The sequence below is a fragment of the Penicillium oxalicum genome, chromosome V (genome assembly GCF_001723175.1).
Source record: "Penicillium oxalicum strain HP7-1 chromosome V, whole genome shotgun sequence".
NCBI lineage: Eukaryota > Fungi > Ascomycota > Eurotiomycetes > Eurotiales > Aspergillaceae > Penicillium > Penicillium oxalicum.
The window spans coordinates 2486814-2513594 of NC_064654.1; the positions used below are offsets into that span (position 1 = coordinate 2486814).

The 26781-nt window shown below is 50.9% G+C and overlaps 9 protein-coding genes across 9 annotated transcripts; 3 read left to right on the forward strand and 6 right to left on the reverse strand.

Annotated features, from left to right (window-relative positions):
• Window positions 1-790: 790 nt before the first annotated feature.
• POX_e06890 (uncharacterized protein) lies at window positions 791-4622 on the reverse strand (the record flags this gene model as incomplete). The annotated part of the gene is made up of 3 exons (XM_050115703.1): window positions 791-1462; window positions 1518-2529; window positions 2584-4622. The coding sequence occupies 3 exons, from the start codon at window positions 4620-4622 to the stop codon at window positions 791-793; spliced, it is 3723 nt and encodes a 1240-aa protein (XP_049968163.1).
• An 802-nt stretch (window positions 4623-5424) lies between these two features.
• Window positions 5425-5874, reverse strand: POX_e06891 (uncharacterized protein; the record flags this gene model as incomplete). Its single annotated transcript, XM_050115704.1, has 2 exons — window positions 5425-5634; window positions 5692-5874. 2 exons carry the CDS (start codon window positions 5872-5874, stop codon window positions 5425-5427), a joined length of 393 nt encoding a protein of 130 aa, XP_049968164.1.
• A 278-nt stretch (window positions 5875-6152) lies between these two features.
• Window positions 6153-9092, forward strand: POX_e06892 (uncharacterized protein; the record flags this gene model as incomplete). Its single annotated transcript, XM_050115705.1, has 1 exon — window positions 6153-9092. One exon carries the CDS (start codon window positions 6153-6155, stop codon window positions 9090-9092), a length of 2940 nt encoding a protein of 979 aa, XP_049968165.1.
• Window positions 9093-10559: 1467 nt separating this feature from the next.
• Window positions 10560-13323, forward strand: POX_e06893 (putative endo-1,3(4)-beta-glucanase; the record flags this gene model as incomplete). The annotated part of the gene is made up of 4 exons (XM_050115706.1): window positions 10560-10751; window positions 10810-10996; window positions 11056-11177; window positions 11230-13323. The coding sequence occupies 4 exons, from the start codon at window positions 10560-10562 to the stop codon at window positions 13321-13323; spliced, it is 2595 nt and encodes an 864-aa protein (XP_049968166.1).
• Window positions 13324-13827: 504 nt separating this feature from the next.
• POX_e06894 (uncharacterized protein) lies at window positions 13828-14883 on the reverse strand (the record flags this gene model as incomplete). Its single annotated transcript, XM_050115707.1, has 1 exon — window positions 13828-14883. One exon carries the CDS (start codon window positions 14881-14883, stop codon window positions 13828-13830), a length of 1056 nt encoding a protein of 351 aa, XP_049968167.1.
• A 579-nt stretch (window positions 14884-15462) lies between these two features.
• On the reverse strand, window positions 15463-16251 carry POX_e06895 (40S ribosomal protein S8-A; the record flags this gene model as incomplete). The annotated part of the gene is made up of 2 exons (XM_050115708.1): window positions 15463-15994; window positions 16178-16251. The coding sequence occupies 2 exons, from the start codon at window positions 16249-16251 to the stop codon at window positions 15463-15465; spliced, it is 606 nt and encodes a 201-aa protein (XP_049968168.1).
• A 2458-nt stretch (window positions 16252-18709) lies between these two features.
• POX_e06896 (uncharacterized protein) lies at window positions 18710-19363 on the reverse strand (the record flags this gene model as incomplete). Its single annotated transcript, XM_050115709.1, has 1 exon — window positions 18710-19363. The coding sequence occupies one exon, from the start codon at window positions 19361-19363 to the stop codon at window positions 18710-18712; it is 654 nt and encodes a 217-aa protein (XP_049968169.1).
• A 2404-nt stretch (window positions 19364-21767) lies between these two features.
• POX_e06897 (uncharacterized protein) lies at window positions 21768-22238 on the reverse strand (the record flags this gene model as incomplete). Its single annotated transcript, XM_050115710.1, has 1 exon — window positions 21768-22238. The coding sequence occupies one exon, from the start codon at window positions 22236-22238 to the stop codon at window positions 21768-21770; it is 471 nt and encodes a 156-aa protein (XP_049968170.1).
• A 2860-nt stretch (window positions 22239-25098) lies between these two features.
• POX_e06898 (uncharacterized protein) lies at window positions 25099-26049 on the forward strand (the record flags this gene model as incomplete). The annotated part of the gene is made up of 2 exons (XM_050115711.1): window positions 25099-25883; window positions 26043-26049. The coding sequence occupies 2 exons, from the start codon at window positions 25099-25101 to the stop codon at window positions 26047-26049; spliced, it is 792 nt and encodes a 263-aa protein (XP_049968171.1).
• Between the last annotated feature and the right edge of the window lie 732 nt (window positions 26050-26781).

The following is a 26781-nucleotide window of genomic DNA, read 5'->3' on the forward strand; positions in this document are numbered from 1 at the left end:
CCCGCGAAGATGGCGTTCTGGAAAACTCAGAGGATGAGGGACGGATCACGCTAGTCCCAGAATAGCAGGCGGTGGTGGATGGCTTCAGGGCTTATCACGAAGCGCAAATGTCGTCGAAGGCACGTGATACTTTTGCGGAAGGTTCACAGTCCCACTCCCAGTCATTTCGTCATTTCCAACTATATGGAGAACAGTGTTTTGCATGATGGCTAACTTCGGCTAGCCTACTAACATCATTGCGCGATCGCTATTAATCAGGAGTTTTTTCTCTTAAGTGCATGGAAAGAGATAGGCTAGAAAGCGCGCGACCAGGAATTGCTCGATAGATATTCAAATGCAGAGACATGCCCGACGCTGCATGTCTTGGCCCAGTGTCCCCGCCGCTACCGAGCTGTGCAGATGGCCCCAACCACGTGTGTTGGTATACAGGGTATCTGAACCCCATCGGTGAGAATATATTGGAAGGTACTTCTCTCAGTTCGAATATGATACCTGGTACCTCGAGCAACCGCGCAATAAATTCACTGCAGAAATTGATCTAATATTGCTTCTGCAATGTGACATTATTTGTAGGCTATGTGTTCAAGTAGTCTCTTTTAAACACTACATTTATTGCGTGAACGTCAAAAGTCTAACTTCGTAACTGATAAAAGTCTTTGAGCAAGTTGGCAACGCAAACCTATGCTATGCAGGCAGGCAGACAATAAAGCGATGCAAGGAGAAAGAATGAAAGCGAAATTGACGCGTCAGGGCAGAGAATCCATCGTCCAAAGGCAGTCAGATAGAGCCATCAGCTTAGATCGAAACCTGCACCTGAGTTCACAGCATAGAGCAGCTTACTACGTAAGATCTCGGCAGTGGCGTAGCGCGGTAGCTTGAGCAAGTTAACGCAAGTGCTTGTGCTCGGTAAGCGGTCCTGATCATCACTGGAATCTCGGATACTGAAGCGCGGATTGAGATGGCTGAATCCCAGCAGCGGAGCACGTGGAGTAGAGGTCACGAAGCGAATAACCTTTTGTCGCTCCCCATTGTTCATCTGATGCATCACCTCCCAGAAAAGCTGAATGGTTGGATGTTCTTGGTTGTCGTCACCAATTGCATAGACGCCTCCGTATTGGGTATTTCGTCGAAGGTCCTCCACATCGATATCTCCAGTCTCACCACTCACCAGCGTTTGTAGCTCGGATTGATTGAACATTGACAGCCAAGCAGGCTGGATGATTTGCCCTAGCCCCTGAAGGAAAGCGTTGGTTTGTAGCGCAGGCTGAACTTGTAATCGATACCGTGCGATGTAGGAGATGTAAACTAAGCGGTTTTGATTCGTCACCGGGGATTGAGAGCCATTGTACCGGAGATCCTTTGTTATTGTTTGACTCAAACCGGCGGGCATTGGTATACTGTCCGTGACAGTAAAATCCAGTGCGAAGTCTTCGACGTCACCAGGGTAATTCTTGAGTTGCAGCTAAAAAAATATTTAGATGAATGAAAGGGTAAAGGAGCAGACGGTCATCACTTACCAGGCCTTGATAAAGCCGTTGATCGAGATCTTTCAGGTCGTTCAAATTGGCACGATAAGATGATTCTTTCAACGCAGAGCCCGTACCCCCTGTTAAGGCCCATTTGAGCAGGAAGAATGGCGCAAAGTTGACATCGACCAGAATTCCCTCGTAGAGACATTTGCCAATGATGCGGCCAAGGAACTCGTATCTGCGCAGAAGATTTCGGATTTGCTCAGACCATTCAAGACTTGACTCGGCCACGCCAAGCTCGCGCAGCAGAGCCTTGGACTGCTCGACAAGAGTGGGATTAGGATACAGAAGATGCTGATCATTGGCCACAAACAATCCGAACTGTCCCTCAGTCTTGAAAGCTTCACTGGTGATGCTGGTGAGAAATTCTTTTGTCACGCCACCGCCGTCAATACCAGCCTCCATTGCACCGAACTGGTCTATGAAGCTGATCTGAATGGGTTCTTTGAGACCTTCACCTAATGGATAGAATTGTACCATTGCATCATCGAACACGTTCTCACGTCGAATCTCAGCATGGTGCCGAGCCAGCGTATCATGTGGTCCTTGATGTCCGTTGACCATTTGAGCCATATTCAAATGAGTAACGGATGCGCGCCACTGATCAGGATCCACGAAGCCACGTCGTCGACGGTGTTGGTCATGGTATATAAATTCACGGAAAATTTGGACTCGCGTCTCAAAAGGAATGAAGAATGGCATGTTCCTCAATATCTCTAGCCGGGGTGCAATGGCTGCCATAACCCTACTTCGAGCGACCTTCTGTTGATGACGTCGCAACGACTCAAGCCGAATTGTCTGCTGCGCGTGACTAGCCCCAGCTAGACCTACTGGCAGGCTCGTGTCGTCCTCTACCAAGCTCATATCACCTTCTTCATCAGCTCGGGCTTGGTATTCGTGCCTTCTCTCCTCCTCGCCCACAACTGCAGGAATAAAGCCTTCCATGTCGAAGCGGCTAGTCATCAGCCAGTGGTCTTTGGGTAAGAATTTCCGACGTGAACTGGTAGAATTCGAGTCAGCTGAGCAATCATAATTTGCTGACTGGTGGACTTACTCTCGCTCATGCAACATTCGGAGGAGACCGGTCACGAGGCCTTTGAAGTAGTCGAGCGGAATCCCGGTCACACCAGGCAGGTTGTTGGTTTGAGATCTTTGTTCGACATCCGAGGAGCCCAGAGGTTGTTCATTCTCGATGGGCTTGTGGCTGGCGCTACTGAAGTAGCTACTCAAGCTCACCTTTGTTGGACCGGATTCCGTGTCACTCAAATCAATCGCGTTCCAGTAGAGCGTAAATGCGAGATTCTTGAGAAATATGGTCATGTCTTTAATCTCACTTAATGGCAATGCGCTTTCTCGAGTCCACGACGCTTTCACACCATCCGAGACTGCGAAGGGTGTTGCAGTAGAAAAGAATTCGTCATCATCCATCACTTTCAAAACGAAAGTATAAAGTTCAAGGAAAAGGAGAATGGTTGTCCATTCTTGATCACGTTCATCTTGTGTCAAGTCAGGAAGATCCTTTGTTTGCTGATACGGTTGTAATAAGGGAAGAACCTTCATGGAGTCGTTGCTAACGATCTGGAAGATGTGACTCGACCGAGTCACCTGCCAGAAATATTTTATAGCCGGTATCTTCGCATCTTGTTCACTGACGGCGCTTTTGACAGAAGGAGCGGAGCCCAGATACAACCACATCCGAATATCGTCCCCCCGTCTCGGGAAAATTCGAAGTAAGTTCAACGCATATTTTGCGAGCACCCGGGCTTCCTTTGACGACTCGGTGTCGTGCACAGGCGGATCGGTTCGTGAAAGAGGAGACGAGCGAATGCGAGAAAGTAGACCAGTGACGCTACTTTGGCTGATGAGGCTATTGACTTGATCCTTGATGAAAGGGTCTAGGGACCGCACACCTTGGGATAGATCGTCGTCTGTTCCCTCCTCGGTTTCAAGGCCTTGCACTAAGTACGTGGCGGCGGATGTCAAAAAGTCTGACACGACAGTCACAAACTCGAGCTCCGGCGCATGGGAAGTGTTGTGTGTTCCGGACGTGTGTTGCTGAAAGTATATCAAATATGACAGTAACCACGTGCGTGCTTGCATTTCCTTCGAAGAAACGTTCACAATGGAGCTTGAGCGAGAGGAGATAGCCAGTGCCAGCATCCTATAGTTTAGTTGCCCAGCGAGGCGATCCATCTTGCCCAGATAGCTCTCGAGGCGTGGGATCCTAAGATACGTCAGGGCAAAGCTTTCATACGCGGACATTGTCTCGGAGGTGATCGGTCGAAGGAGGGCAAGGACAGCTTCTTGAAGCAGATCGGGGTGAATTCCAGGTTGACCGGAGGATGTGCGGACATCCGACGAGCTCAGAGAGGACATTTGTGTCGTCAGGTGCCCCATGGTTTCGTAATATATGTCTGCAAGAGACGCCATTTGCTTTGGCATCAAGCCCGTAAGAAACATGACCGCTCGCAATAGGATCTCAACAGACAGCGTCGAGATCGTGGGCTTTGGAGTAGAGCGTAGAACGAGTAAAATTGATTTGGCAAGTCTCTTAAGAAGATAGGTCCATTCGCCGTCTGCAACAATGGTACTCAGAGTTTGGAAAGTCCTCTCAAAGGCACCGGTAAAATATATGAGTCGAAGAATATCATCGTGTCTTCTTGCGGAGGCGAACTGGACTAGCAAGCGAAGCTGGGTGAGGCATTGACTTGCAGACTTGTATGGCGTGCTTGGGCATGGAGCAAGAACTGTATCATCTGCTAAGGACTCGATAGCGTCCACAAGCTCTCCATTCTGCTTCATTTGGCGCTCGTTGTCATCCCACTCCATCCGCCAGATATTATGCGTAGCTTTCCGACAACGATAGCCCCGCCAACGACGCTGAATAGTTCGGACCGCATTCTGTTTCTCACGCTCACGTTGTCTTTGGATACGTTCCTGCTGTGCGATTGCAACAGCGCTTTGAGGATTGCTGGCGTGGGGAGTGTTCCGACCAGGTGAGCCTCCAGGAAAGGCAGCGAATGGATTATTGGTACGACCACTCAAGTTGACTTGCCTCGGACGGCGAGAGCTTCCAGTGAACGACTGGAACATGGTGGCCACCGTGGATCTCTGAACTCAGAAGACTGCAGGAGAATCAGTCAAAGCGAATCGTTGCATCGATAACGGACAAGGTGAGGATCACATGAAACAGTGATTGCATCACGCAGCAATGAGGCCAAGAGGTGAATTGTGAACAACCATGACATACACTCGTCCGATAGCCGTGAGACACAGCAATCTTATCGGACTCCGGCGCACAGACCACTTCACGGAGATATTATTTGTATACGGATAATGATGTTGCAAAATCATCGCCTTGATCGCATACGTTAATTATCACCCAGTGTACTGAAGGTTGATCATGGGGGTGGAGATGAAGTTTTTTTTATGTGGAAAGGACAGAAAAAGGCTTCATCATGAGACTTTTATGGGGGCAAATTTGGAGACCCATGCTACGACTTAGTGCTGAATATACTTGGTGGGCCTGCCGTAGTGGGTGCGGAATTACCGTGGACGTGCAGTACATAGAGGCAAGAGATTTCCATCAAACGAAGTTTGACAATGAGATACTCCGCGAACAGTTCGAGGGTGATATACATATTATACATGAAAAGGGCAATCGACCTATTATCGGGGCCACAAGAGGTCGAGGGGTATTTTGGCCATAGGGCGTTTCGATGTGGGAGGACAGGGCGGACTTTATTGCACTAGACAATGACAAATGGTTAGTGCCATCAATTTGATTGTTTGAAGCAGGAAATAGATAGGAAATGGAATTCGACTCACATTCACGGAGCTTTCAAGATGTGGGTATAGACCCAGTCAAAGTTGTGTCGAGAACCAAAGAGATCTTTCATGGTTTCTGATTCCTCGACTCTTCCATAGCCTCTTGCTCAGCGGTTTCACGTGCAAGGACCTCGTCAGGATTACTGGAGTACCATTGCTCAAGGAAATCCGTGCCTTTCATTCCGTCAATGACTGAATAAGTCCTTCCATTGCGTTCAATTTGCTTCTTGTACGCAGACGGCGTCGGGTCCATGCGTTTAGTGACAAATGGAGTGAGCTATAAATGGCTTGTCAGAGAGAGAGGGCTGAAATTGCTTTGCATGTCAAATCTCACCTTGAATGTGTCCAAGCCTTCAGGGACAACGTAGGTGCGGACTTTCTTCCAGTCGATCACATAATTGCCCTTGGAGTCGAAGTGACCCATCGACCCTGTGCGGTTACCCTTGTAGTAACCACCATTGACCTGCTTAGTGGTCAGACGCAGGCGCGCCAACATGGGTTGCGATGGCTTGAACATTTTCAAGGTCAACAGCAATCGTGACTTGTGAAACGATGGGTACGAACTGTCGCGAAGGCCTGTCGAAGTGGGCGACCGAAGGCGGTCGGCCCGCGCCAATCTCCGCGCCGAGAACTTTTTTCTGCGACCCCAAAAAAGTTTTGGCAAGTGATTTGATCGACTAAGGCCTTAACAACTTTCACCCGGGGAGACTTGATCTCTCTATTGTCTACCTCCTCTGTGCGAGGTGCATATAAAGTTGCTCCTTCTTATTCTGAGAGCATATTTCCAACACAGCCATGCCCCGCCAGCAGACGCAATCACGGGCTCCGAAAGAGCGCAGTGCGCGGAAGCCCCAATCCCAAAGGGTTCCCAAAGGCCGTGGCCTCGACGCTCTTTCTCGGGCGGAGGAGCAAATACCGGTCAAATTAGGCGTGCGCCGTAACCGTCTGGGTGACTATGACGATGGTGAATGGCGAAAGAGGCCCACAGGCGACGATGACGACGAGGAGGACAACGAACCTCGCCCAGACTATAAACGCCGCCGGACTGATGCCTCGGATGAAGGTGGCAGCGATGGTGAAGGTCACCGATGGAGACTTGGCCATGTTGACAGCGACGATGACGAGTCCTTGGACAGTGATGAAGCGCTAGGGCCAAGCGATGAGGAGCGCTTCGAAGGCTTCACTTTCCGCGGCAGTTCCTCGAATAAGTCAAAGTCGAAGAAGATTGAGAAAAAGAAGAAATCTCAGATTACTCTATCAGAAGAAACCGACGGATCGGATGACGATATGACCGGGGCAGTTGACGAGGACGAGGACGAGGACGATGAGGAGGGTATCGATCTTCTCACTGCATGGGATATGAACACGGCAGCCGAAGAAAAGGCTGCGCAAAAGGCCAACCAAAAGGCCAAAAGGGCGGCGGAAAGTGAGGAGGATGACGACGTGTCGGGGACTGACGGTGACAGTGAGGATAATTCGAGTGACGATGGTACTGATCTGTCCCTTTCGGATGATGAAGACGCCGAGGCCCAGGAGAGTGGCTTGTCTAAACTTCAAGATTTCGTCAAGTCCATGGAGACCGATCGGTCTCGAAACCCTAAGCAACGATCGCAAGAACAGGGCACTCCTACCGAGTATGGCCTGACATCCTCCCGAAAACTGACTGTGGCCGATCTGCTGCCATCGATCACAGATTCTCGTCTGAAGAGTTCTCTCAAGCATGTCGATGCTGCCCCGCAAGCAACAAAGTCAGGGATTCCGGGAAAGCTTGACGCACCGCTCGCGAAGCGACAACAGGATAAGCTCGATCGAGCGGCCGCCTATGAGAAGAGCAAAGAAACCCTGGACCGTTGGTTAGAAACCGTCAAAGCCAATCGCAAAGCTGAACACCTCACTTTCCCTCTCCCTGACCCGAACGCACAACAATTCCATCGTCTGGACGTGGTTCAGCCCAAGAATGAACTGGAATCTACTATCCAAGAAATTTTGGTCGAAAGTGGCCTGGCGGAGGCAAACGGAAAATCAGCGGAGGATCAGCTACAGGGATTTGAAGAGCTCAAGGCGCGCACTTTGCCCATCGAAGAGATTCAGGCTCGTCGCGCGGAGCTCAGAAAACGACGAGACCTCCTATTCCGAGAGGAAGTTCGTGCAAAGCGCATCAAGAAGATCAAGAGCAAGGCTTACCGCCGTGTTCATCGTAAAGAGCGCGAAAGGATGGAGCAACAGGAACGTCAGGCTCTTCTTGAGTCCGGTGTGGATATCGATGAAGCTGAGCGAGACGAGAACGAGCGAAAGAGGGCCGAAGCACGTATGAGCTCGAAACACCGCGACAGCAAATGGGCCAAGAGCAACAAGCAGACTGGCCGCACCGGCTGGGATGAAGAGGCCCGCAACAGTGCGGCTGATCTCGCTATGAGAGAGGAGGAATTACGAAAACGCATTGAAGGAAAGCGTGTGTCCCGTGGGGATGAAGACTATCTAGGATCATCTAGCTCAGAGTCCGAAGATGACCCGTGGGCGTCCGATACCGAGGAACGTGAGAAGCGTAAGCTGCGTGAGAAACTTGCAGCCTTGGAGGGGGATGGTCCCGACAGCGAGGACAAGGGTCCCCACTCAGCTCTCTTCTCGATGAAGTTCATGAAAAATGCTGAAGCCGCTCGGAGAGAACAAAATGATGCAGAGCTTCGTCGTCTCAACCGCGAGCTACACGGAGAAGAATCACAGTCCGAGGCAGGCTCTGAGACTGGTCGACGCAAGTTCGGCCAGTCTGAAAAGACGCAGACTAGTTCTCGGCCAGCGGTGCTGCTCAGGGATGAGCTTGAAGATGCTGTTGACTCTGACGGAGAGGACCATCGATCCGACGAACGAGTCGCTACCGCTGTGCACCAAAATGCTAAGCAGAAACCTACAGCTATCCCTGATTCCAGGAATCAGACCAAACCAGCACAGAAAATGTTCGAACAGAAACCCCAGCCGGTTGATCAAGAAGAGGAAAATCCTTGGCTTGTTCAGACCGAACGCAACAATCGCCGACGAACAGGGGCGGGTGCTGAGGATACTCTTGATATTGCTCTCGATGCTCCGCAACCTCAAGTTTCCCAATCCAAGGATTCCACCAGAAAAAGAAAGCCCGCGACGACCACGTCTTCCCGGCAGCATGACGAATCAGTGGATAGCGAAGACGACGAACAAGTGCCGGTCCTTTTGAAGAACCACGATCTCGTCAAGAGAGCTTTCGCCGGTGACGAGGTTGTGCAGGAATTTGAGCAAGAGAAAATGGACACCATCGCTGAAGAGGGGGACAAAGTCGTCGATAACACACTCGAGGGCTGGGGCAGCTGGGCCGGTGATGGCATCAGCAACCGGGAAAAGAAGAGGCAAAAGCGCAATCTCACCACTATTCAGGGCGTCAAGCCGGAGAAGCGCAAAGATGCAAAGCTCTCTCGTGTTATTATCAACGAGAAGCGCATCCAAAAGGTACGTTTACATCACCACTTGCTGTTCACCACTCCCATGTCGTCCGTGACTGACCTTTCTCTCCCTCTCTACCAGAACAAAAAGTATATGGCCAGTCAACTGCCTCACGAGTTTGAGACCAAGGCACAATATGAGCGATCGCTGCGCATGCCTATCGGTCCTGAGTGGTCCACGAAGGAGACCTACCAGTCCAGCACCAAGCCTCGTGTCATGATCAAACAGGGCATCATCAAGCCTCTGGAGAAGCCTCTGCTATAGTAAAACCATGAACGAGGTGTCAATTTGCTCATTCATCCCACGTTGATGGTCTATATTTTTTTTGTCATCGTTGCATATAAAACCAGGTTCAGGCTTGCTATTGTCATGATTTGGAGTTTTCGAAAAAAAATTCGTCGGCGCATCTGTAGATTGAGTTCTTGGGTCACGCGGGCATCTGATGCACTCCAATAGAATCCGCTACATCGGATATACAGTCTGGTACAATGGAATAGATTTCTCAGCTCGGAGTACATAACAGTGATCCATTCGCATCCCTTCGATTTTTTTTCACTGTTCTAGAACGGGTCGCGAAGTTGACAGATGACGGCCCCGTGACTGGTGACAGGTGACACTGCATAGGACCGGGTGTCTTGTCGACCCAGACTGACCTTCGATTCTTCGTAGCTTCTGATCCTTGCGTATCGTGGCTTCGATTCATTCTCACGTGGTGAAAATCTGCAGATGATCCCCACTGACGAAGTCAAAACCCCAGCCTCAGTCAGGCACTGGAATGCCATCTGCCTGTCTGGTCTTTCTGCGGAATGCTGGTTGTGAGTCTGCGAACAGCTGGCCCATAGGAACCACCCAGTCCAGACGCATCATGAATCAATAATCCGGTATCCCGTGAAGAAATCATCATACTGGCTTTGTGCCGTCACAGGCGTATGCTGTCAGGGCCATGAGACCTCCATAAGAGCTTGCCGCTGACTCCACATCCTTGGCAGCCAGTCAACAGCCAAGTCACTTGCCCATACCATCACACCAACGCTTTCTTCGGATAGGACTGGTGAATTCTCTTTGCAAGGCTATTTATCACACATCTTGCACCCCTCTTGATTGTATCTTGAGGAAAATCGACTGGAACACGGTGCATCTCAGCGAGACTGAGTCGAGTCATTCAAGTTCTGTTGTGCGCTCAGCCCAATACTGTTGACATCTCCACCAAACATTCCTCGTAGTGGGGACGACGACCGTGGTTGACAGGAAAAGCACCCCTCTACCGATCCCCCCCCCCCCCAGAACCTGCGTCACTTGTCCAAGCTGCTCTACATTACTGGGCTACTACAGCCGTACGCTGAGAACCCCCCAGCAAGACAGCCCCAGCCACTGTCGTGGAATGCCCTGACGGCTCTGACACTTTCCCCATTGGGATAAACATTCGTGGAGTACTGCCTGCAAGCCACACGTAGGAACCTTATCTGAACTCTCTGGACGCTTTGAGCTCACTCAAGAATTTGAACCTGCAAGATAGTAAGTGAATCAGACCTTAATCACAGCTTTCCCCACTCCATAGGTATGCATGGCTGGGCTCCGCTATAATGGGGACGTTTCCCACGAGGGAATTCACTTGAGGTTCCTCAAGGGAACAAATTCAAGTCAAAGAACCCCAGAACTGGCTCTTAGGAGTTGTCCTTGGTCATTCTTTACTTCGAAGAGCACATTCATTGATGAGGGCCCAAAGGCACAATGGCAACTTCATGGAGAATCATAGCCGTGCTGACCTGGCTTTTCGCCACAGAATCAGTCGATTGCCTGCCCCGGTCAATAAGCACTTCTAGTTCTCAAGTCACGACTCTAGCAACGACAGAGCCAGAGCAAGTCTCGAGAACTCAATATCCTCCTTCAAACCAAAGGATTGCCATTCAGGCAGCCACACCGGTACGTTTACTTTCCCGCTTTCCTGCTGTGTCCCCAGAGACTGAATGTCATGTATTAGACTTATTGTGTTCCCTTGGATCACAGCGGTCATCCATCGCAACTTCCGTTCCCAACCCTCGACTTGAGCAACCTATTTGGTGGTCCCGACGGGCTGCTGTTGCCCCCAACCACAGCCCTACCACCTACCACCTACCACAGTGGTACATCAAACCACACGTCACCAGAATCGCCGTCTTCCGACACAGGTGAATGGACCTCTCTTCGATATCACTGTCGATCGATTCAGTTGACTGACATGATCCAGAATCCGAACTCACAATCGCGTCAACAGCAACAATGACGCAGAACATCTTTGAGCCGATTGGAACTGGCGCTGTTCCCGCCAGCATCAAGACACGGAATGACCATCCTGTCCCGAACCAACATGTAGGGCAGGCACCTCAAATTTTCCTCGCAACTGATCACTGATGTTTTACAGGCTAATTCAAGCGGCCCTATTGAGACCAACAAGTTCTATGCTGGTCTTTTCCTTGGTTCGCAAACCAACGCTTCTTTCACTCAGCCCTACTCCATCGCGTGGTCCCGGGGAGGAGGGTCGCTGAGAAGCTGGGGAATGGGTGTCTCTCACGTGGAAGCCAAGCTGCTTGCATACGGCCCGCCAAATTCCAAATTACCCGGCAGTCCGGTCAGCTTTTATATCAATCCCATTGGACTCCAGCATGTCATTTTGTCAGCTACTGAACTCAATGAGTCCAGCGTGCTCGTCACGGAGGAGCCCAAGGCCTTTTCGGCCACAGCCGTCCTCAAGCGGTCCAGCAGCTCCTCGCAAAGTATCACATTCCCTGTGGTTCAGGGAATGGGGTACGTCACAGGCGTATACCGCGATCTTCAGCCCGTGGTGGAAAGCGGTACATTCTTCCGCAAGATCGTCAATTCTGGATCCCCAAAGTCGGGCATCTTTAAATACCAGCTATATCTGGAGGACGATACCGTCTGGATGCTTTATGTTGTCCCTGACAATGGCCGAGATCCCCAGTTCAAATTGATCAGTAACTCGAGTCTCCAGGGCCCATCTGGATTCACCGGGACCATTCAGGTCGCCAAGAACCCTGCTGGTCAAACAGGCGAGAAGTTCTTCGACAATTCAGCGGGCGTCTACCCCGTTGCAGGCACTGTGTCTGGGAATGTCAGCGGAACTTCGGGCACTTACAGCCTCTCGTGGACCAAGGCTGGCAGGAACAGCAGTGACACCCCTCTCATCATGTTTGCCCTGCCCCATCACGTCCAATCTTTCGACAGGGACACACTTGGACGTGCCACTGACATTCGCCTGCGAACTACCACCAAGGGCAATGCCACTGCCGTGATTGGGGATCGCTGGGTCATGAGTGAGCAAAATCTTCCCACAGACATGGGATTCGCCCCTTGGTCGCCACTCATCGGCAACATCAAAGCTCTTTCTGGAACCGCTCAACGAGCGATACTGGATGTGGCCCCTTTGGAATTACAACAGAGTATTGAAAACCAGACCAACCTCAACAGCATGTATTACAGCGGAAAAGCTCTGAGCAAGTTCGCAACCTTGATCTGGACCGTCAGCGACCTTACCAACAGCCCCGGTATCGCTCAAGATGCTCTACAAGAATTGAAAAGATGCTTCTCCCGCTTTGCGCAGAATCGGCAACAATTCCCTCTTGCGTATGACTCCGTTTGGAAGGGCGTGGTGTCGACGGCAGGCTATGGGGGCGATCTGAATGCCGACTTTGGAAACACGGCCTACAACGATCATCACTTTCACTATGGCTACTTCATTCAAGCTGCCGCCATCATCGGCACCATGGATCCGGGTTGGCTTGCCGAAAATAAGGAGTGGGTCAACACTCTCGTTCGCGACGCCGGCAATTCCATCGAGTACGACCCTTACTTCCCTTTTTCCCGCTCTTTCGATTGGTTCAATGGTCATTCATGGGCCAAAGGGCTCTTCGAGTCATTTGATGGAAAGGATCAAGAATCCACTTCTGAGGATGCCATGTTCGCGTACGCGATCAAGATGTGGGGCAAAACCATTGGGGATGCCAGCATGGAGGCTCGTGGGAACATGATGCTGGCGATCTTGCGCCGCTCGCTGAAAAACTACTTCCTCATGCAGACCAACAACACCAACCAGCCCGCCAACTTCATTGGGAATAAGGTGACTGGGATTCTGTTTGAGAACAAGGTGGATCACACCACGTACTTTGGAAACAACCCCGAGTTTATTCAAGGTATCCACATGCTGCCATTGCTTCCCAACTCGGGCTACACCCGTGAGCCGACGTTTGTCGCCGAAGAGTGGCAAGCTATCTTTTCAGAGAGCTCGTCATCCCCTGCGTCCAGGGTCCAAGGTGGCTGGAAGGGAGTTCTGTTCGCCAACCTCGCATTGATTGACCCGCGGGCGTCGTGGGAGTTCTTTGCTCAATCTAATTTCGACTACAGCTGGATCGATGGCGGGGCCTCTCGCATTTGGTACATGGCCTATTCTGCTGGTAAGTCCGCGGACGTGCTCCTCGTCAACCATGCGGAACAATACTAATTCAGTTCAGGTCTTGGTGGTTGTCCATGAATCATGCATGCAATTGCATCATTTCTACTGTATCCTTTTTCCTTTTTACAAGACGGCATCTATCCAGGGCAACATTTGCTGGAGCGTTCCTGTTCGCTAGCGTCAAACCCTCTGCAAGCTTTCCGGCCCGAGGTCCGGTCTTGATACATACTGTTTTTAGCTGCTATACATACCGCCACGCGGCGTTGACCGGGTAGTAGGTCATATACATATATACACTGGAGGTGATGCCGATGAACAGACCTGTCATCGCCAATCATGCTGGATGAAATAAGATATCCCTTTGCAGATTTCGATCTCCTCCTCTCAGACTACCATGATCCCATTTACTTAACCTTGAGGCAGGACCAAGCTTGCGCAGGTGGGGGAACCGATGAGCTTTCGCGTCTAGCAATGTGTTTTGCATATCTTGTCAACCTTTTAAAGTCATGGCGATCAGTCATCAATAGTACATTAACATCAAGAACTGCGCATCTACGCATCCGCACGTGGGAGATCAATGTCCACCAGCCAAGGTGCATTGAACGGACGATAAGTTAGCGTCATGATACTAGCGTTTACAAACAGCGTTTCTTCTCCCACTCGTAATGGCTGCGGACCCGAAGAACTGACATTGTAAAAGGCCGCCCGGCGTTCTAACATATCCTCATGGTCCGTCGGCACCACTTCTTGTCTGATTCCATCCGGCGCAGCGGCATCCCACGAGCCTCGTATCGCTCCCCACCCTTCATGGATGTGTCCGAACATGTACAGGCGTGGACGCGCCCGGCCCGCCGCTCGAAGGAGATGTTCACACCCCACATGTCGAACATGACTCGGGTCCAACCCGACAGAGTCCAAGATCTTCGCTGGCGGACCGTGAGTGAGCATGATATCGACCTCGGGGTAGTCGGGGACTGGATTTGCTGGGGCGGGGCCCGACGACCCGGAGGCTGGCAGGTTAAATCGGTCTTCTGAGCGCGGATAGGCGAACGCCCAACGACAAAACTCGGGTTGATAAGGTGAGGCGTAGACTGTGAATTGGGCCCCGTTGGACAAGGTGAAGCGGTGGACGCCTTCTTCGAGGTATCGAATGCCTGCTGCGCGGGCCGAGTCGCTTGTGTACATATCTTTGACGCGACGGACGTAGGCGCGCATCGTTTCCTCTCGGGGAGGATCGTCACTTCGGATGGCGTTTAATAATGACTTCTCGTCCTCTTCCAGGAGGATACCTTTGCCGCCGAGCCATTCGGGTCGTCGATGTCTCGTGTAGCCGAAACTTGCAAAGTGGTCTTCGTCGAGGGTGATGTCGTGGTTGCCCGCAATGACGAGTTTCAATTCGGCGTCGGCGGATTTGAGCATTCGTACCATGCTTTCATGTTCTACACTGTAGCCGACTTTGGTGAGATCGCCACCGTGGAGAAGAATGTCGGCCTTGGGGAGCGGGTTGCGATAGGCATAAGAAGTCTCATGAGGTGGCCATGGTGTCGCCGTATGGGTATCTGAGATCATGCAGATTCGCGTTTTGATTCCAGCTGAAGCGGAGGCCATGCCGGTATGAGTGAGGGGATGGAGGAGACGGTGGGAGGACAGGGTGAACACAGTCTACCCTGGACAAAAAGGAGCTTGGATGGAAGGTGTCAAATGGTGGATCAGGTTCGTGGGAAGAAAGTCGCGGGGAAGACCCCAAAACGTCGGGCAGAAGACGTCAGCGAAGACCGAGTGGGTGCTCATGCGGATCCCCACAAGCAGGAGAGGAATTGACCTCCGATACGAAATTCTACAAAAGATCGGTATTGATGGCTGCAGGGACCCTCGACACCGACAGAGAGTGTATGTGAGAAAGAAAGAGGGAGATTATGACGGGCAGAAAAAGACGAGGGCCAGAAAGGCAAGGGAAGGAAAGACAAAAAAAAAGAAAAAGAGCGGATCGAACAGCAAGTTATGAACGTAAACAGGATTCATTCCCATGTGTAATTGACGGCTCAGAGCTCTACAGACATTGCATCCGTGGATGCCCAGATCATGAAAATTTTCTGGTAAACATAGCTGAAACTCCAATAACCACCCGTGCAACGACAACCCATGCGGCTCTCCTAACCGAATGGCTTTCCCTTTTAACTTTTTCGTTTACTTGCGGATCGCACGCTGGTAGAAGGCCAGCTCATCACCCTCGAGGATGTAACCGTCAACACGGCCGGACTGGCCGGGGCGGGAAGAGACAACAGCGAACAGACGTCCGGACTCGAACTGACGCTCGATGGCGCCCTCAACCTTGCCCTGGGCGGCGAAGCGGGCAGCCTGCTTCTTGGTGACAGACTTGCTCTTCTTCTCCTCGGTGGTCTCAGCAGTCTTCTGCTGGCGTCTGCGGCCGATGCTCTGGCCGTAGTGGGCCTCGTACCACTGACGGAAAGGAGCGGCGTCGATCTGAACAACGGCGGACTTGGTCAGGGTGTTGGTACGGACCAGCTCGTTGTTGGAAGGGTGGTAGGAGACACCGATAACACGGGTCTTGCGGGCAACACCCTCGGAGCCCCAGGAGAAGTTACCAGACTCGAGACGGAGAGCACGGTACTTCTGGTTGCCACCACGAGTGCGGACAAGGTGGATGCGCTTGGTGCCAAGACGGGTGTTGGCGGGCTGGCGACCCTTCTCGAAGGCTCTGTTGGGGGAAAACGAAACAATTGGTAAGAATATGGCCTTGGATATGGGAAAAGAGCACAGCACGAGGATATCATATTCGAGTAGAGGCGTTCCCAGTTTCCTCATCGCCCACTGAGAACCTGACACCTCCACCGACAAAGATATCCCGCAAGGCCAATTTCAATAGATGGATGTGTCGTACCTCTTCTTGCGGTAGAAAGCACGCTTGGCACCGGTGGCGCTGCGCTTGTGGCGAGAATCACGAGAGATACCCATGTTTGCGATATGATGGAGGGGTCTGTATCATAGGCGAAGCAGAGAGAAGATTAGAATTCAATTCATCCAGCGCAAAATTTCGTCCCAGATTCCAATCCTTCAATTTCGGTCCGAGCAACGTTTCAGGGTGTATCGATAAGAAGAAAAGAAGTTTGTTCGAGCGAAAAGAATTTATGATCGCGTTTGGGTCGAGCGATGTTGAAAGCTGTGCGTGTCGTCGAGAAGCGATACAAAAACGAATATCTCAATGTTGTAAGTTGATGACGGTCCCGGAAATCGATATGTGTCGAGAAAAACCCCCTCCTCCGAACGTGCGACCCGGACGAAATGGAAGAAAAATTGGAAATGAGGGATTGAGGAGGCGTCCAGCGTAACTCACCTCTAACCTGCGGCCCTGCACCAAAGAACACGGATAGGTTGTCGTTGGGTGTCGTTGAGAGTTGCGGTCGTGGAGTCCGTTGAATTTCGCAGGGCCAGTGTGTTGCTCGCTTGTGCGGTTGCCCTAACTGACGCTAATCCCAAACTGGACTAGCCATTTCTTCTGGTCCCATAAAGTCACCTGACCCCTGGTGAACTCGGTCGCTGATTCAGCAAAGCCGCTCGCCGCCCGAGCTCCACACTGCTGGAGTGCAGGCGCCGGGCGGTCGACTTGCTGTTTCCCAATCCAGACTAGTCTCTTGGCCTTTATCATCACTGAACTATCTGATAACACGAAGTACTGAGCGGCTTAACTTGACCTCGATTTTTGTTTGCCTGCATCCTGCATATCTAACTTGGTCCCCTTTGTTTTCCTCGACGACTTCCATATCGTGATGTGCACCAACAAGAACTGGACTCGGATATTCACTCTCTGAATATTGTTTTCTGAGTTCGAGGATCCGAACCGCCAGGGCCCTTGTTGCTAGTTTGGTAGAGTGTGATTGGTGCCTCGCATCCATCTATTGACAGGGCTCCTTGGCACCACAATATCACTGTTCTTCGCGAGGTAGAAGGAGCTGAAGATTGGTGGGAAATAAGTATATATGAAGGAGCTTGTACAGCCCGAAGCAAGAGTGGGCAGGTCATCGTGTGTTGACCAAGCATGCTTCATACTCCCTGTGTCCATCTTGCTGTGTGTTTCGCTCCAGGGTCATATAGCAGGCACAGGTACTCTTGATAGAGCAAGATTTTTCGTTACGAGAGAACCTATACAAACCCCGTTCTGGGGGTATTCCCATGACGAGAAAGAGCCTACGTTTAGGAGCAAGAACTTCTCAGGATCGCGAAAGAGTCTGAAAATATTGATTTTTCATTTTTGGAAATCTCATGACGCGGAATGTTCAGGTCAATGCATACTAGGAGTTTGTTCTCTACGCATCTTGCACGACGAGGAAATAACTATGGACAGACTCGTATAAATTTTGCTTTCCACTGGCCACTACTACCCCTCTGAATGTCAAGCAAGAAGTAGGATTGCATGTACCATGTTTACCGGGTATCTTAGCGAGCGTACTATATATATTTTCTGAGCGTTGAACTGACGATAGGGGAGATCTGGGCCATGGGTCTTGGTCATGACTAACTCAGGCAAGAAACCCAGTCCGGGCTCATGTTTAACGGTGCCGTACCGGATTTCGAGAAGAGGCATTTACCTAGATGGTTTGACCTGCTAGGTAGCGGTGAAACGGCCATGCAAAAAGCAGCTAATGTGGAGAACAGCGACCGTGATTTCAACTTCGAGGATCTAAAGGGTGAAAGACTACCATAAAGATGATCTCGAGTCCCATAACATACATTGTGGAGTGTAACAACACCCTCAACATGCAACCGGCAACTGAAGCCTCTGGTTTTCAGTAACATCTTCATTTTCTCATCACGTATCAAGGCAATCGGCGCTTTTGGAGTCTGATGATTTGGCTCTGTGATCCTGAGGCTCCGGAACCTTAAGAATTCTAGTCCCGTAGTTGAAGAGTTGGAGAGAAGGCAGGGCAGATGCAGGGATACTCGGTCCCTCGGTCCAAGTCACGGCTGAAGGATGAATCACTGAGCCAGGCGCATCTGCTTAAGGTAGAATTATCGCTCGAAACTATCCAAGCACTATGCACATAGGTCTTACTCAAAATAGGTATGGGCCTCCAACGGGCTTAGATAGGTCCTGCTAATAAGTAGGTACGAAGTACTAAAATTTCAAACAAAAATGGATACGGCACTATGACGGGCAAGCCAGCGGGAGCGATATGTTTCTTTGCTCCTCCACTTCATCTTTCAAAGGCCTACCGCCTCGCCGTGCCGGGGTCTAAACTCTATCTCCTCTTGTTTTCCTTTCTTTCTGTACAAAGGTAAGTATATATGTTCAAACTTGCCGGCTCCACTCCACCTTCACCGTCTCTCCGAGCAGCATCGTCCCTTGTACCCTCCCAGGTCTGCTAACGCCTCATCCTCTCCAATACTTCGCAAGAGAAAAAAAAATAACACACATTCAATGCTTCTTTCCACTCTTCTTCGCCCTCTCCTCCTTCACAATCTGGCCAATCCTGACGAATGAACCAAAGCCCTCAATGAAACACGAGCCCATCCACATGGCCCAGACCTTGGATCCCACAGCCACTCCAAGTGGCTTCAGCCTGAGCACCGCCAACGCCACACTCTCCAAAACATGAATCCCAACGACAACCGGGAAAAATACCGGCCAGATTGTATAAATAAAATGCGCAAAGTCCGGAACGAACTTGAACCCCATGTTCTCGTAGACGAACGCACCAGGCAGGAGATTGCTGCGTCTCCAGCACGTCACGTAGGTGAAGACGACCAATCCGAAGATGACGGCCTGATAGCCCCGCGGGGCACGGTATTCGGTGAGCGTCACGTCCCAGCGACCTAGGCGGTGGAGGCTGTCGTTGTTGAGTGCGATGAGTCGCGCGCGGGCTTCGGAGTAGTCTTTCATGGGGGGTTGGATGGGGACGCTGTAGCGGGTGCCGCGGGCGGTGATGATGAGATTGGAGAGGGTCAGGTCTTGCATAGTGGCGCCCTGGGCTTCGTGCGCGGTGATCCCGTTGTATGCTTGCAGGTAGAGCTGGAGGGAGTCGGCATGGTCGGCGTTCATGTGCTTGATGATGAAGTCCTTGGAAGACATGGTGGGCTGGCAAAGGTAGGGCGTGTATAGGCTGCCTGATTGGGGAGAAGGGTGCCCTGATGTGAAGTATTTGTAGCGGAGGATATGGCACTCTCGAATAGCCAGTCGAGTATACAGGTGACGGATCGTATAAGGCGTGATGGTGCACCGAGTGCGAACAAAGTGGACGGGTGTATGTTGATAAACGTGCCTGTGCCTGAATGGGGAACCGCAGGATCGACAAGGATGCCGCCGATAGGGTCGGCCTGCCGTGCAGATCTCCACATGATGCTGGGCCCCCCCGAGCCTCGGCCTGAAATTGGTTTCTGGAACTGCTCGACGGCTGCGAAGGCAATGCCTCACTTGGTGAAAACCTTTGGCGGACACCTACCACCTACTCTGCATGTAGGGGTTAATGCCAATAAACAAGGTCTACTCATTTCTCATATCTCTCCGGATGTAAAAAACGAAATCTGGAACCAGTGACAATCCAAATACCCATCGGCCCGTACTTGTTCTGTAGATGGAAGGACGCGCACACCAAGTATTTACCAGTTGTAGCCTGTGTTTGGTCTGGATGCTTGCTCTCATACGCGATTTCCGTTTCTTTTTCAATTAGTTGCACATCTTGGACATGTCATCCCAGTTGTAGTTAGCATTCCTCTTTAAGATACTGGCAGAGGATAAATAACGGAAGACAGGAAGGCTCTAGTTGTCAGATCCAGCTATCCGTCCACCTGATTGACCCTTCGATCCACAGAAAGCAGTGGCAGAAATACCCACCAGATGAGACGGGGATATATATCTGGATGCACGTAGATCCTTCCACACATTGAATAGCACTCGGACGATAGGATAGATTATCCGTGCGAGTGAACAGATCGGGTACTGTCCTGGCATGGATAAAAAGTGTCTCTAATGAAATCTTTCAATAGACTTGAATGTGAATATCTTATTTTTACTCTACGGTAGATGCAAATAGTACTCACCTTTCCCAGTAGACAACTTTGCCAATCACAGAGTCTGTCTTTTTTTTCCCTGTTGATTTGACTGGATTTTCCAGAAAGTACTATCATCACGAATCCTCGATCTTCAAGATAGGGAGAATACTTGTCAAGGGGAGAGAGAGGAGCGCACCTTATACGAGAGTGAGTATTTATAATACAACATATTGTGAAACTGAGCATTGATGTCTCAAGTGTGTCGTTATATGGACTTGGCTTGCTCTGTTTTCAAATACTGTGTGGAGGGTATACGACAAGCTTGATTGTGATATGTCAGGTACCTACTCCAATGGGCAAAGGGTACATTAATTGGTAGTCACGGAACCGGGTATTGTTTGTGTTTATCGGGAAGCTTCTCCCGAATATGGTAGACTTCAGTCTCCATGTAGGACCGCTGACAGAGACTACTGAACGCGACGGAAAGTTCCGACAAGCTGTCAAACATGTTAAGAAGTTGACAGCTGATGAATTTCTTGCTCCCATGGAGCTTGACGGTGCAGATAGATGTGGAAGGATCTATCCAAAAGAGAAACCATAAGATGTAACTCCAGGTTTCTTTGGAACGCGGGCGTTGACAACTTACGCGACCCGTCTCAAGCTTCTATGTCGCATTCAAAACTAGTCTGACCATGTGCTTTACATGCAGAAAGTCTGATCTATCGAAACAGAGGTCGCTGGATTACTGGATGAAAGTAATGTACATCATTGCAGAGTTGTATTAGAGTGATCATAGCACTCCTGTCAAGAGGGTGCCCCCAAAAACCCTTGCCGACCATCCGCTCAATCACACCACATATACCACATAAACTAGTGATTTCAGAGCGGAACAAAAATCGTGCCAGGGTGGGAAGACTGGGAGCGGTGGCGGATCTGTCAGGGCCGACCAAGAGGAGAACCAATCATGGTGCTCCGTAAAGAAATAAAAAAAAAGGGGGGAGGGGGGGGATGTAGCATAGAAATAAAGACAATTGACGTCGCGAAGACGAAAAAGACAAGGGCTCTATCCATAGGACGCAAGCATGCAACAGCGATCAAGAGCAACGACGAAGAAAAACAAGAGATTCGGCATAGCGACTGGTGGCATCGATCGTAACAGTCATGAGCAGTTTGGAAGTATGTGGCAAGCTGCGAGCAGTTGTTTCGCAACCAAAAGTTCCTCACGGAGAGGGAGGCGATGGTAAGGAGTAGACAGGATCGGATCGAATCGAGGCGATGGGTACAATGTTCTTAGGCACTGTAGTCGGGGCAATCAACTCCTAGTTCACGTTGAGCAAATGGCAACTTGGGAGGCGAGGGAGTGGAATTGACCATCGACAGGAGGGCCAAGAAAGAAAAAAGAAAAAGGGAAGGTTCGAGGTCACACGGAGGGGTGCATTCGAGGCTGGCAACGGGGTCATGGGAAAAGGGAAGGGGGGCAAAACTTACATGAGTGCCAAGGTCAGGTCACCGTGAATGCGAGCCTTCAGCTCGACCTCAATCTCGAGATTCAACTCGAGCTTCAATTTCATGCCATCTTGATCAGCAAAGGCATCGCCGGTCTTCTCCTGCGGAGCAAAGTTCATGCCCCCGCTAGGGCGTTCGCCCGAAGAGCCCTGCGACCAGGGCTGCATGGACTTGCCCTGGACCACGTCGTCATCGTCGGAGTATTCATCAGAGTAGTCATCCTCGTCGTCGAACTCTTCCGAATCATATTGATCGTCGTCATCGGAGTATTCATCGGCCTCTTTGGGCTGTTGCCGCCGGCGCTGCAGCTGCTGTTTCTTCTTGGGGGCAACTTCTTCTTCCTCATCAGAGTATTCGACATCGTCGGCACTGTCGTAATCTTCTTCCGAGTCGTAGTCTGGCACCTGGAATTGCTTCTGCTGCTCCTTGGTCTTTTCGGCGGTCGCCATGTTGTGAGATTAAGGCGGTTGATTCTCTTTTGCAGGAATTGGTGAGTCGGGGAGAAGGATGAATGAGAGAGAGAGAGAGAGAGACAGACGATGGCCGACACAGGACAGCAACGCAAGTAGTCAAGGGTTGGATAGAGCTCTTGAGTAGACAATTGGGGTTCAAATTGAAGAAGGGAATAAAAGAAAAAAAGAGGCAAGCGGTGATATGATAATGGGAAAGTGATAGACAAATGACCCAACCTACGTCCGATGTACGCCAAAGAGTTCAGAGCCAGTCAGAGCAAGCAAGCGACGGAGGGCGAGGGTGTGCTTCCAGAGAAGCATCATCTGCATCATCGTCAATTGAGTCTCTACCCTCAAACATGACGTTGGCGGCGGGATGCACCGCTGCTCCACTGGGGGAAATGACCCTCCAGGAGGGCCTCCGTGGCTTCATGCAGCCGTAAATTAAAATGATAAAACCGGCCCTGTGGTATGTATTGAAAGATGGACCACGATGCCACAAAAGAGGTCGAGCCCAGAAAAGTGACGTGGTTTGCATTCAACCCACTCTGGCGTCTCTGACCACCCAGACGAAACTGAGACACTTGATTGGGTGAACAGGGCAGCTGTCGAACGGTTACAGTTTTCTAGTGTTGAGCACTCGTCAGACTTGACCATGAAATGATGGTGTTCGTACGACATGTGCTGGGTGCATGGCTACATGTAATCATCCATCCTCTGGTACCTGGTCTAATGGCACTGTCCGGGTGAAGTGCACCTTTGATGGGTTGAACCCACCAAGACACACTCATCCATGGGCTCCTGGAGGGTCCTTGGGGATGGGCGACCGAGTTGGTGTACTTGGATCTCCTTCTGGCTCTCAACCAGAAGGAGATCCATGGATATTGTTCCGCCTAGTCGCCCTCGTGGTTCTCATGCCCGGTTATCATCCAAGACCAATGTGGCCGTTACGCTTCCCGTGGGTGTGCTCCACCTGTCATCTTACGGGTGTGAGTGAGCGCCATCTGGCGGAGATGTGGCTGATCTCGACTGGTCACTCAATCCTGTTCGAGGGTACCGCGGCGTCGAACCACCTCGCCCCGAGCTGGTGTGGCGTCATGTTGACTCGTCGGGCTGGGATGAGTCGTCTCATCCAGTCTTCCTAGACAGTCAAAGACAATGAGTAGCCTGACGTCTGTCCGGTCGTCTGGTATTGTACGACCTGAGCAGTCCAGGTGTAACTGTCCCGCCCACACTGGCGCCAGGTCCGCGTGGACCAACCTTGACTCTTACGTCGACTTTCATTTATAAAAGTGGGGCTCATCAACGGTGGCTGGAGGGCGGGAGAGTGGCCCATGCCACAACTGGTCTGGAAGTTCTGGACTCGTATTCCTGCGGTGTATTCCTATGACTTACCGGACAACCCGCTTCGAAGAGGAAACATGATTGCCTGGGATCGATGAGACGGCCGCATGAGTGCTTGTCTCTGTTGTTGCGTATGTAGCGGACGGTCCCTCGTTCGTTGACTCGTCCGATAACCTCATTGACATTTCCTTTGGTGACTCCAGGCCTTCTGTGCGACTAGGCTTGTCTCATGATAGATGACTGATCCCGAAGAAGAGATGAATAGGTCCTGTCCGGTCGTACGGGGCTACAGCCGTGAATTCGGGGAGAACAACCTGTGCAGTACGCGACCACCGACCACGTAGCCGGGGGTTCCTGCTAAGTACTCAGTACTATAACCACTCATAGTACTCCTTAGAAGAGTACTGTAGTTTGATGGCTTGTTTGGAGGTACCAGGTACCAGGACCCATTCGGTCGACATGAAATGGAATTGCCTGGACGGAAACCCATGGCACCGGCCGAGCTGAAACGTTATCCGTCACCGGAGAATTTCATCGTCTTGTTTCCCCACGAGTCCGCTTCGACGTCATCGTGCGGCCCATTTTCCTCCTCCCAGCCGGGCAGAGGCCAATCATCGTGTGTTGGAGACTGACTTGTCTCCACTTTTCCATGGAAAGGTGAGTTTCCGATACAAGAGTAGTCAACTGTAGTCAAGTACACATGGGAGTGGATGAATCTATTCTTGTCGACGGAGGATACTTTCTATAGAATTGTTCCTTTTGAGGAGGGAGGACTGGGAGATTGTCGTGTCAGCGGATGACTTCGTCCAACAGTATATGTCTATCTCTCTTCCGTCTCTCAGAATCCCGCTTTGCCGGAATTGCTCTTTTTTTTCTTGTCCTCGTTTATTGCACTGTCACGGCCACTCTGGATGAACCGAACAATTGGTAGTTGGAAATCCGCACAGAAAATTCAAATGATTGTCATGTGTCAAACAAACCAGGATAATCTCTTTTTTCCCATTTCCATCTGACGTCGGGGGCGCCAATGAACATCTTCCGCAAAGATCATCGTAACTCATCCGACTCCGCTTCTATTTCCCAATTATATCATTTTCTTTTTTTCTTCCTGCATCTTCGGTTGGTCTTTTTTTCTTTCGGAGTGGCTTGCACAAGGTCTAATTAATTAACGAGGTGGAACAATGACTGGCCACAGAGCTCCGCCGACATCATCGGTAAGCTCATACTTGGTCCTCCCCACACCACCAGCCAGTGCATCCACTCCTATTCGGAGATCCTCTTACCTTGCCATGTCACCCTGTACCTGCCATGATACTGGTGGGACCTTCTCTGACGAGCAAAAGTTTCACTGGCGCAGTTGCCCGTAAGTCCTGATGGTGCTGGTGCACCTCCGGATCCCTGGTGACGCGGAGTCCTTCATAACCCCTCCGAAATAGTCTTCTGGATCTTCATATTTCCCCTCTTTACCCACCTCCATCGACTCTTCCTCTTCTTTTTTTCTTCTTCTTTCACCATGGCCGATAAAGAAGCTACTTCTAATCAGGATACCTCTTCAACCGCCGGCACTCCCGATAAGCCCAAGCGAACTCCCCCCAAGCTAGGCAAGAAGACTCCTGCCAAACAAGAACAGACGCCTCCCCCTTCGGAACAAGGCCAACCCGAGCAAGACCAGGACGACTCTGCCAAGCCTGAGACAGAAGACCAAGAGCCCTCTGAGGATCAGGAACAAGAGCCGGAGCAGGATCAGGACCAGGATCCAGAAGCAAAAGAGGAAGAAGACGGACAAGAATCAGAGCCGCCCAAGCAAGAAGCCGACTCGGACCACGAGCCATCCAAAGAAGACGACAAAGAAGCTGAGCCCGAGCCCGAGCCTCAGCCCGAACCCAAGTCGCAACCCGAACGCCGCAGTCGCAAGTCTCGGACCCAACGTGCCCAAGAGTCAGACGTGGAAACAATTCCTCGAAACAACATGGACGGTCAACCTGAGAAGCGTCGCCAGCGCACCCGCCGCACCCGTCAATCCCAGCAGCAGCAGGGTGGTCAAGACGGTGGTCCTCTCGGAGGCCTGGGCGGAGTCGACCAGGCGGGCCAGTTGGTGCAAAACACCGCCGGCAATGCGCTGAATGGAGTCACTGGCTCGGCCGGCAAGGCCGTCGGTGGCCTACTCGGTGGTGGCCAAAAGGAAGGCAAGGATGACGGCGGCAAGGACGAACAGCTGCGACTGCGACTGGATCTGAACCTCGACATTGAAATTCAGTTGAAGGCGAAGATCCACGGTGATCTCACCCTGGGCTTGTTGTCAGTATTCCCTTCTTTTCACTCTTGCGTGTCTTTTTTTTTATCTGTTGGATTGATAAAAGGCCCTTTCCCTATTGGTCTTCCCATATCTGCATTCGCACATACAGAAACAACTTTCACCGGCGAGAACACTTTTTGACTGACTAACTGACTTTACAGGAATTAATCTGGCCACCATATAGTAGCTAGACGATTTTTCGTCAGCATACTGTTGTTTATTTCTGCGCCACACTCTTGCCACGATTCTAACGTTTCGATCTTTTTTTTCTCATCTTGTCACTGATGCCCCTTATCATCAAGGCCAAGCTCAATCCGCTTGGGCCCATCTTGCACTTACGACCCCAACTTCTTTCTATGACGCTTTACGGTGAAGCACCACGCAGACTTGCATAGCTCAGCGGGATCCTCAATCCCCCTTCTCTATAACTTTTTTGCCCGTCTTGGATCCGTCTTTGCCTTGTGATACGACGTGTGCTACGTTCTTGACGTATTTCTTTACCATTCTGTCTGACTTGAGCTGCTCTCGATTTGCCTGTTGCTTTTGTCTTTTTCTTTGTTTCCTATCCACTCTATCTTGGCTGCTCCTCCCCCTCCGACCTCAAATGACCTCAGCTCTTGCTCTAGATTTTGACATGGTCGTGACAATGCCCGGTTCTCCTCACGGCTCTGTGCTGGGCCTCCCTAATCTCATTTGGATGTGTACAGTAAAAATTTAATCACAGTGTTAAACTTGCTGATCTGCAGGCTAAATGGAGCATAATCAAAGACCTTTTCTCCACATTCCAAAGGGAGAGCCACGATCTTGGAAGCTACTCCTGCATTAGTGTTTGTTACATATGTTGCTCGTCAGCTACATCGTATATGGTCGAACTACATGAAGTCCCATTGCATTCATTCC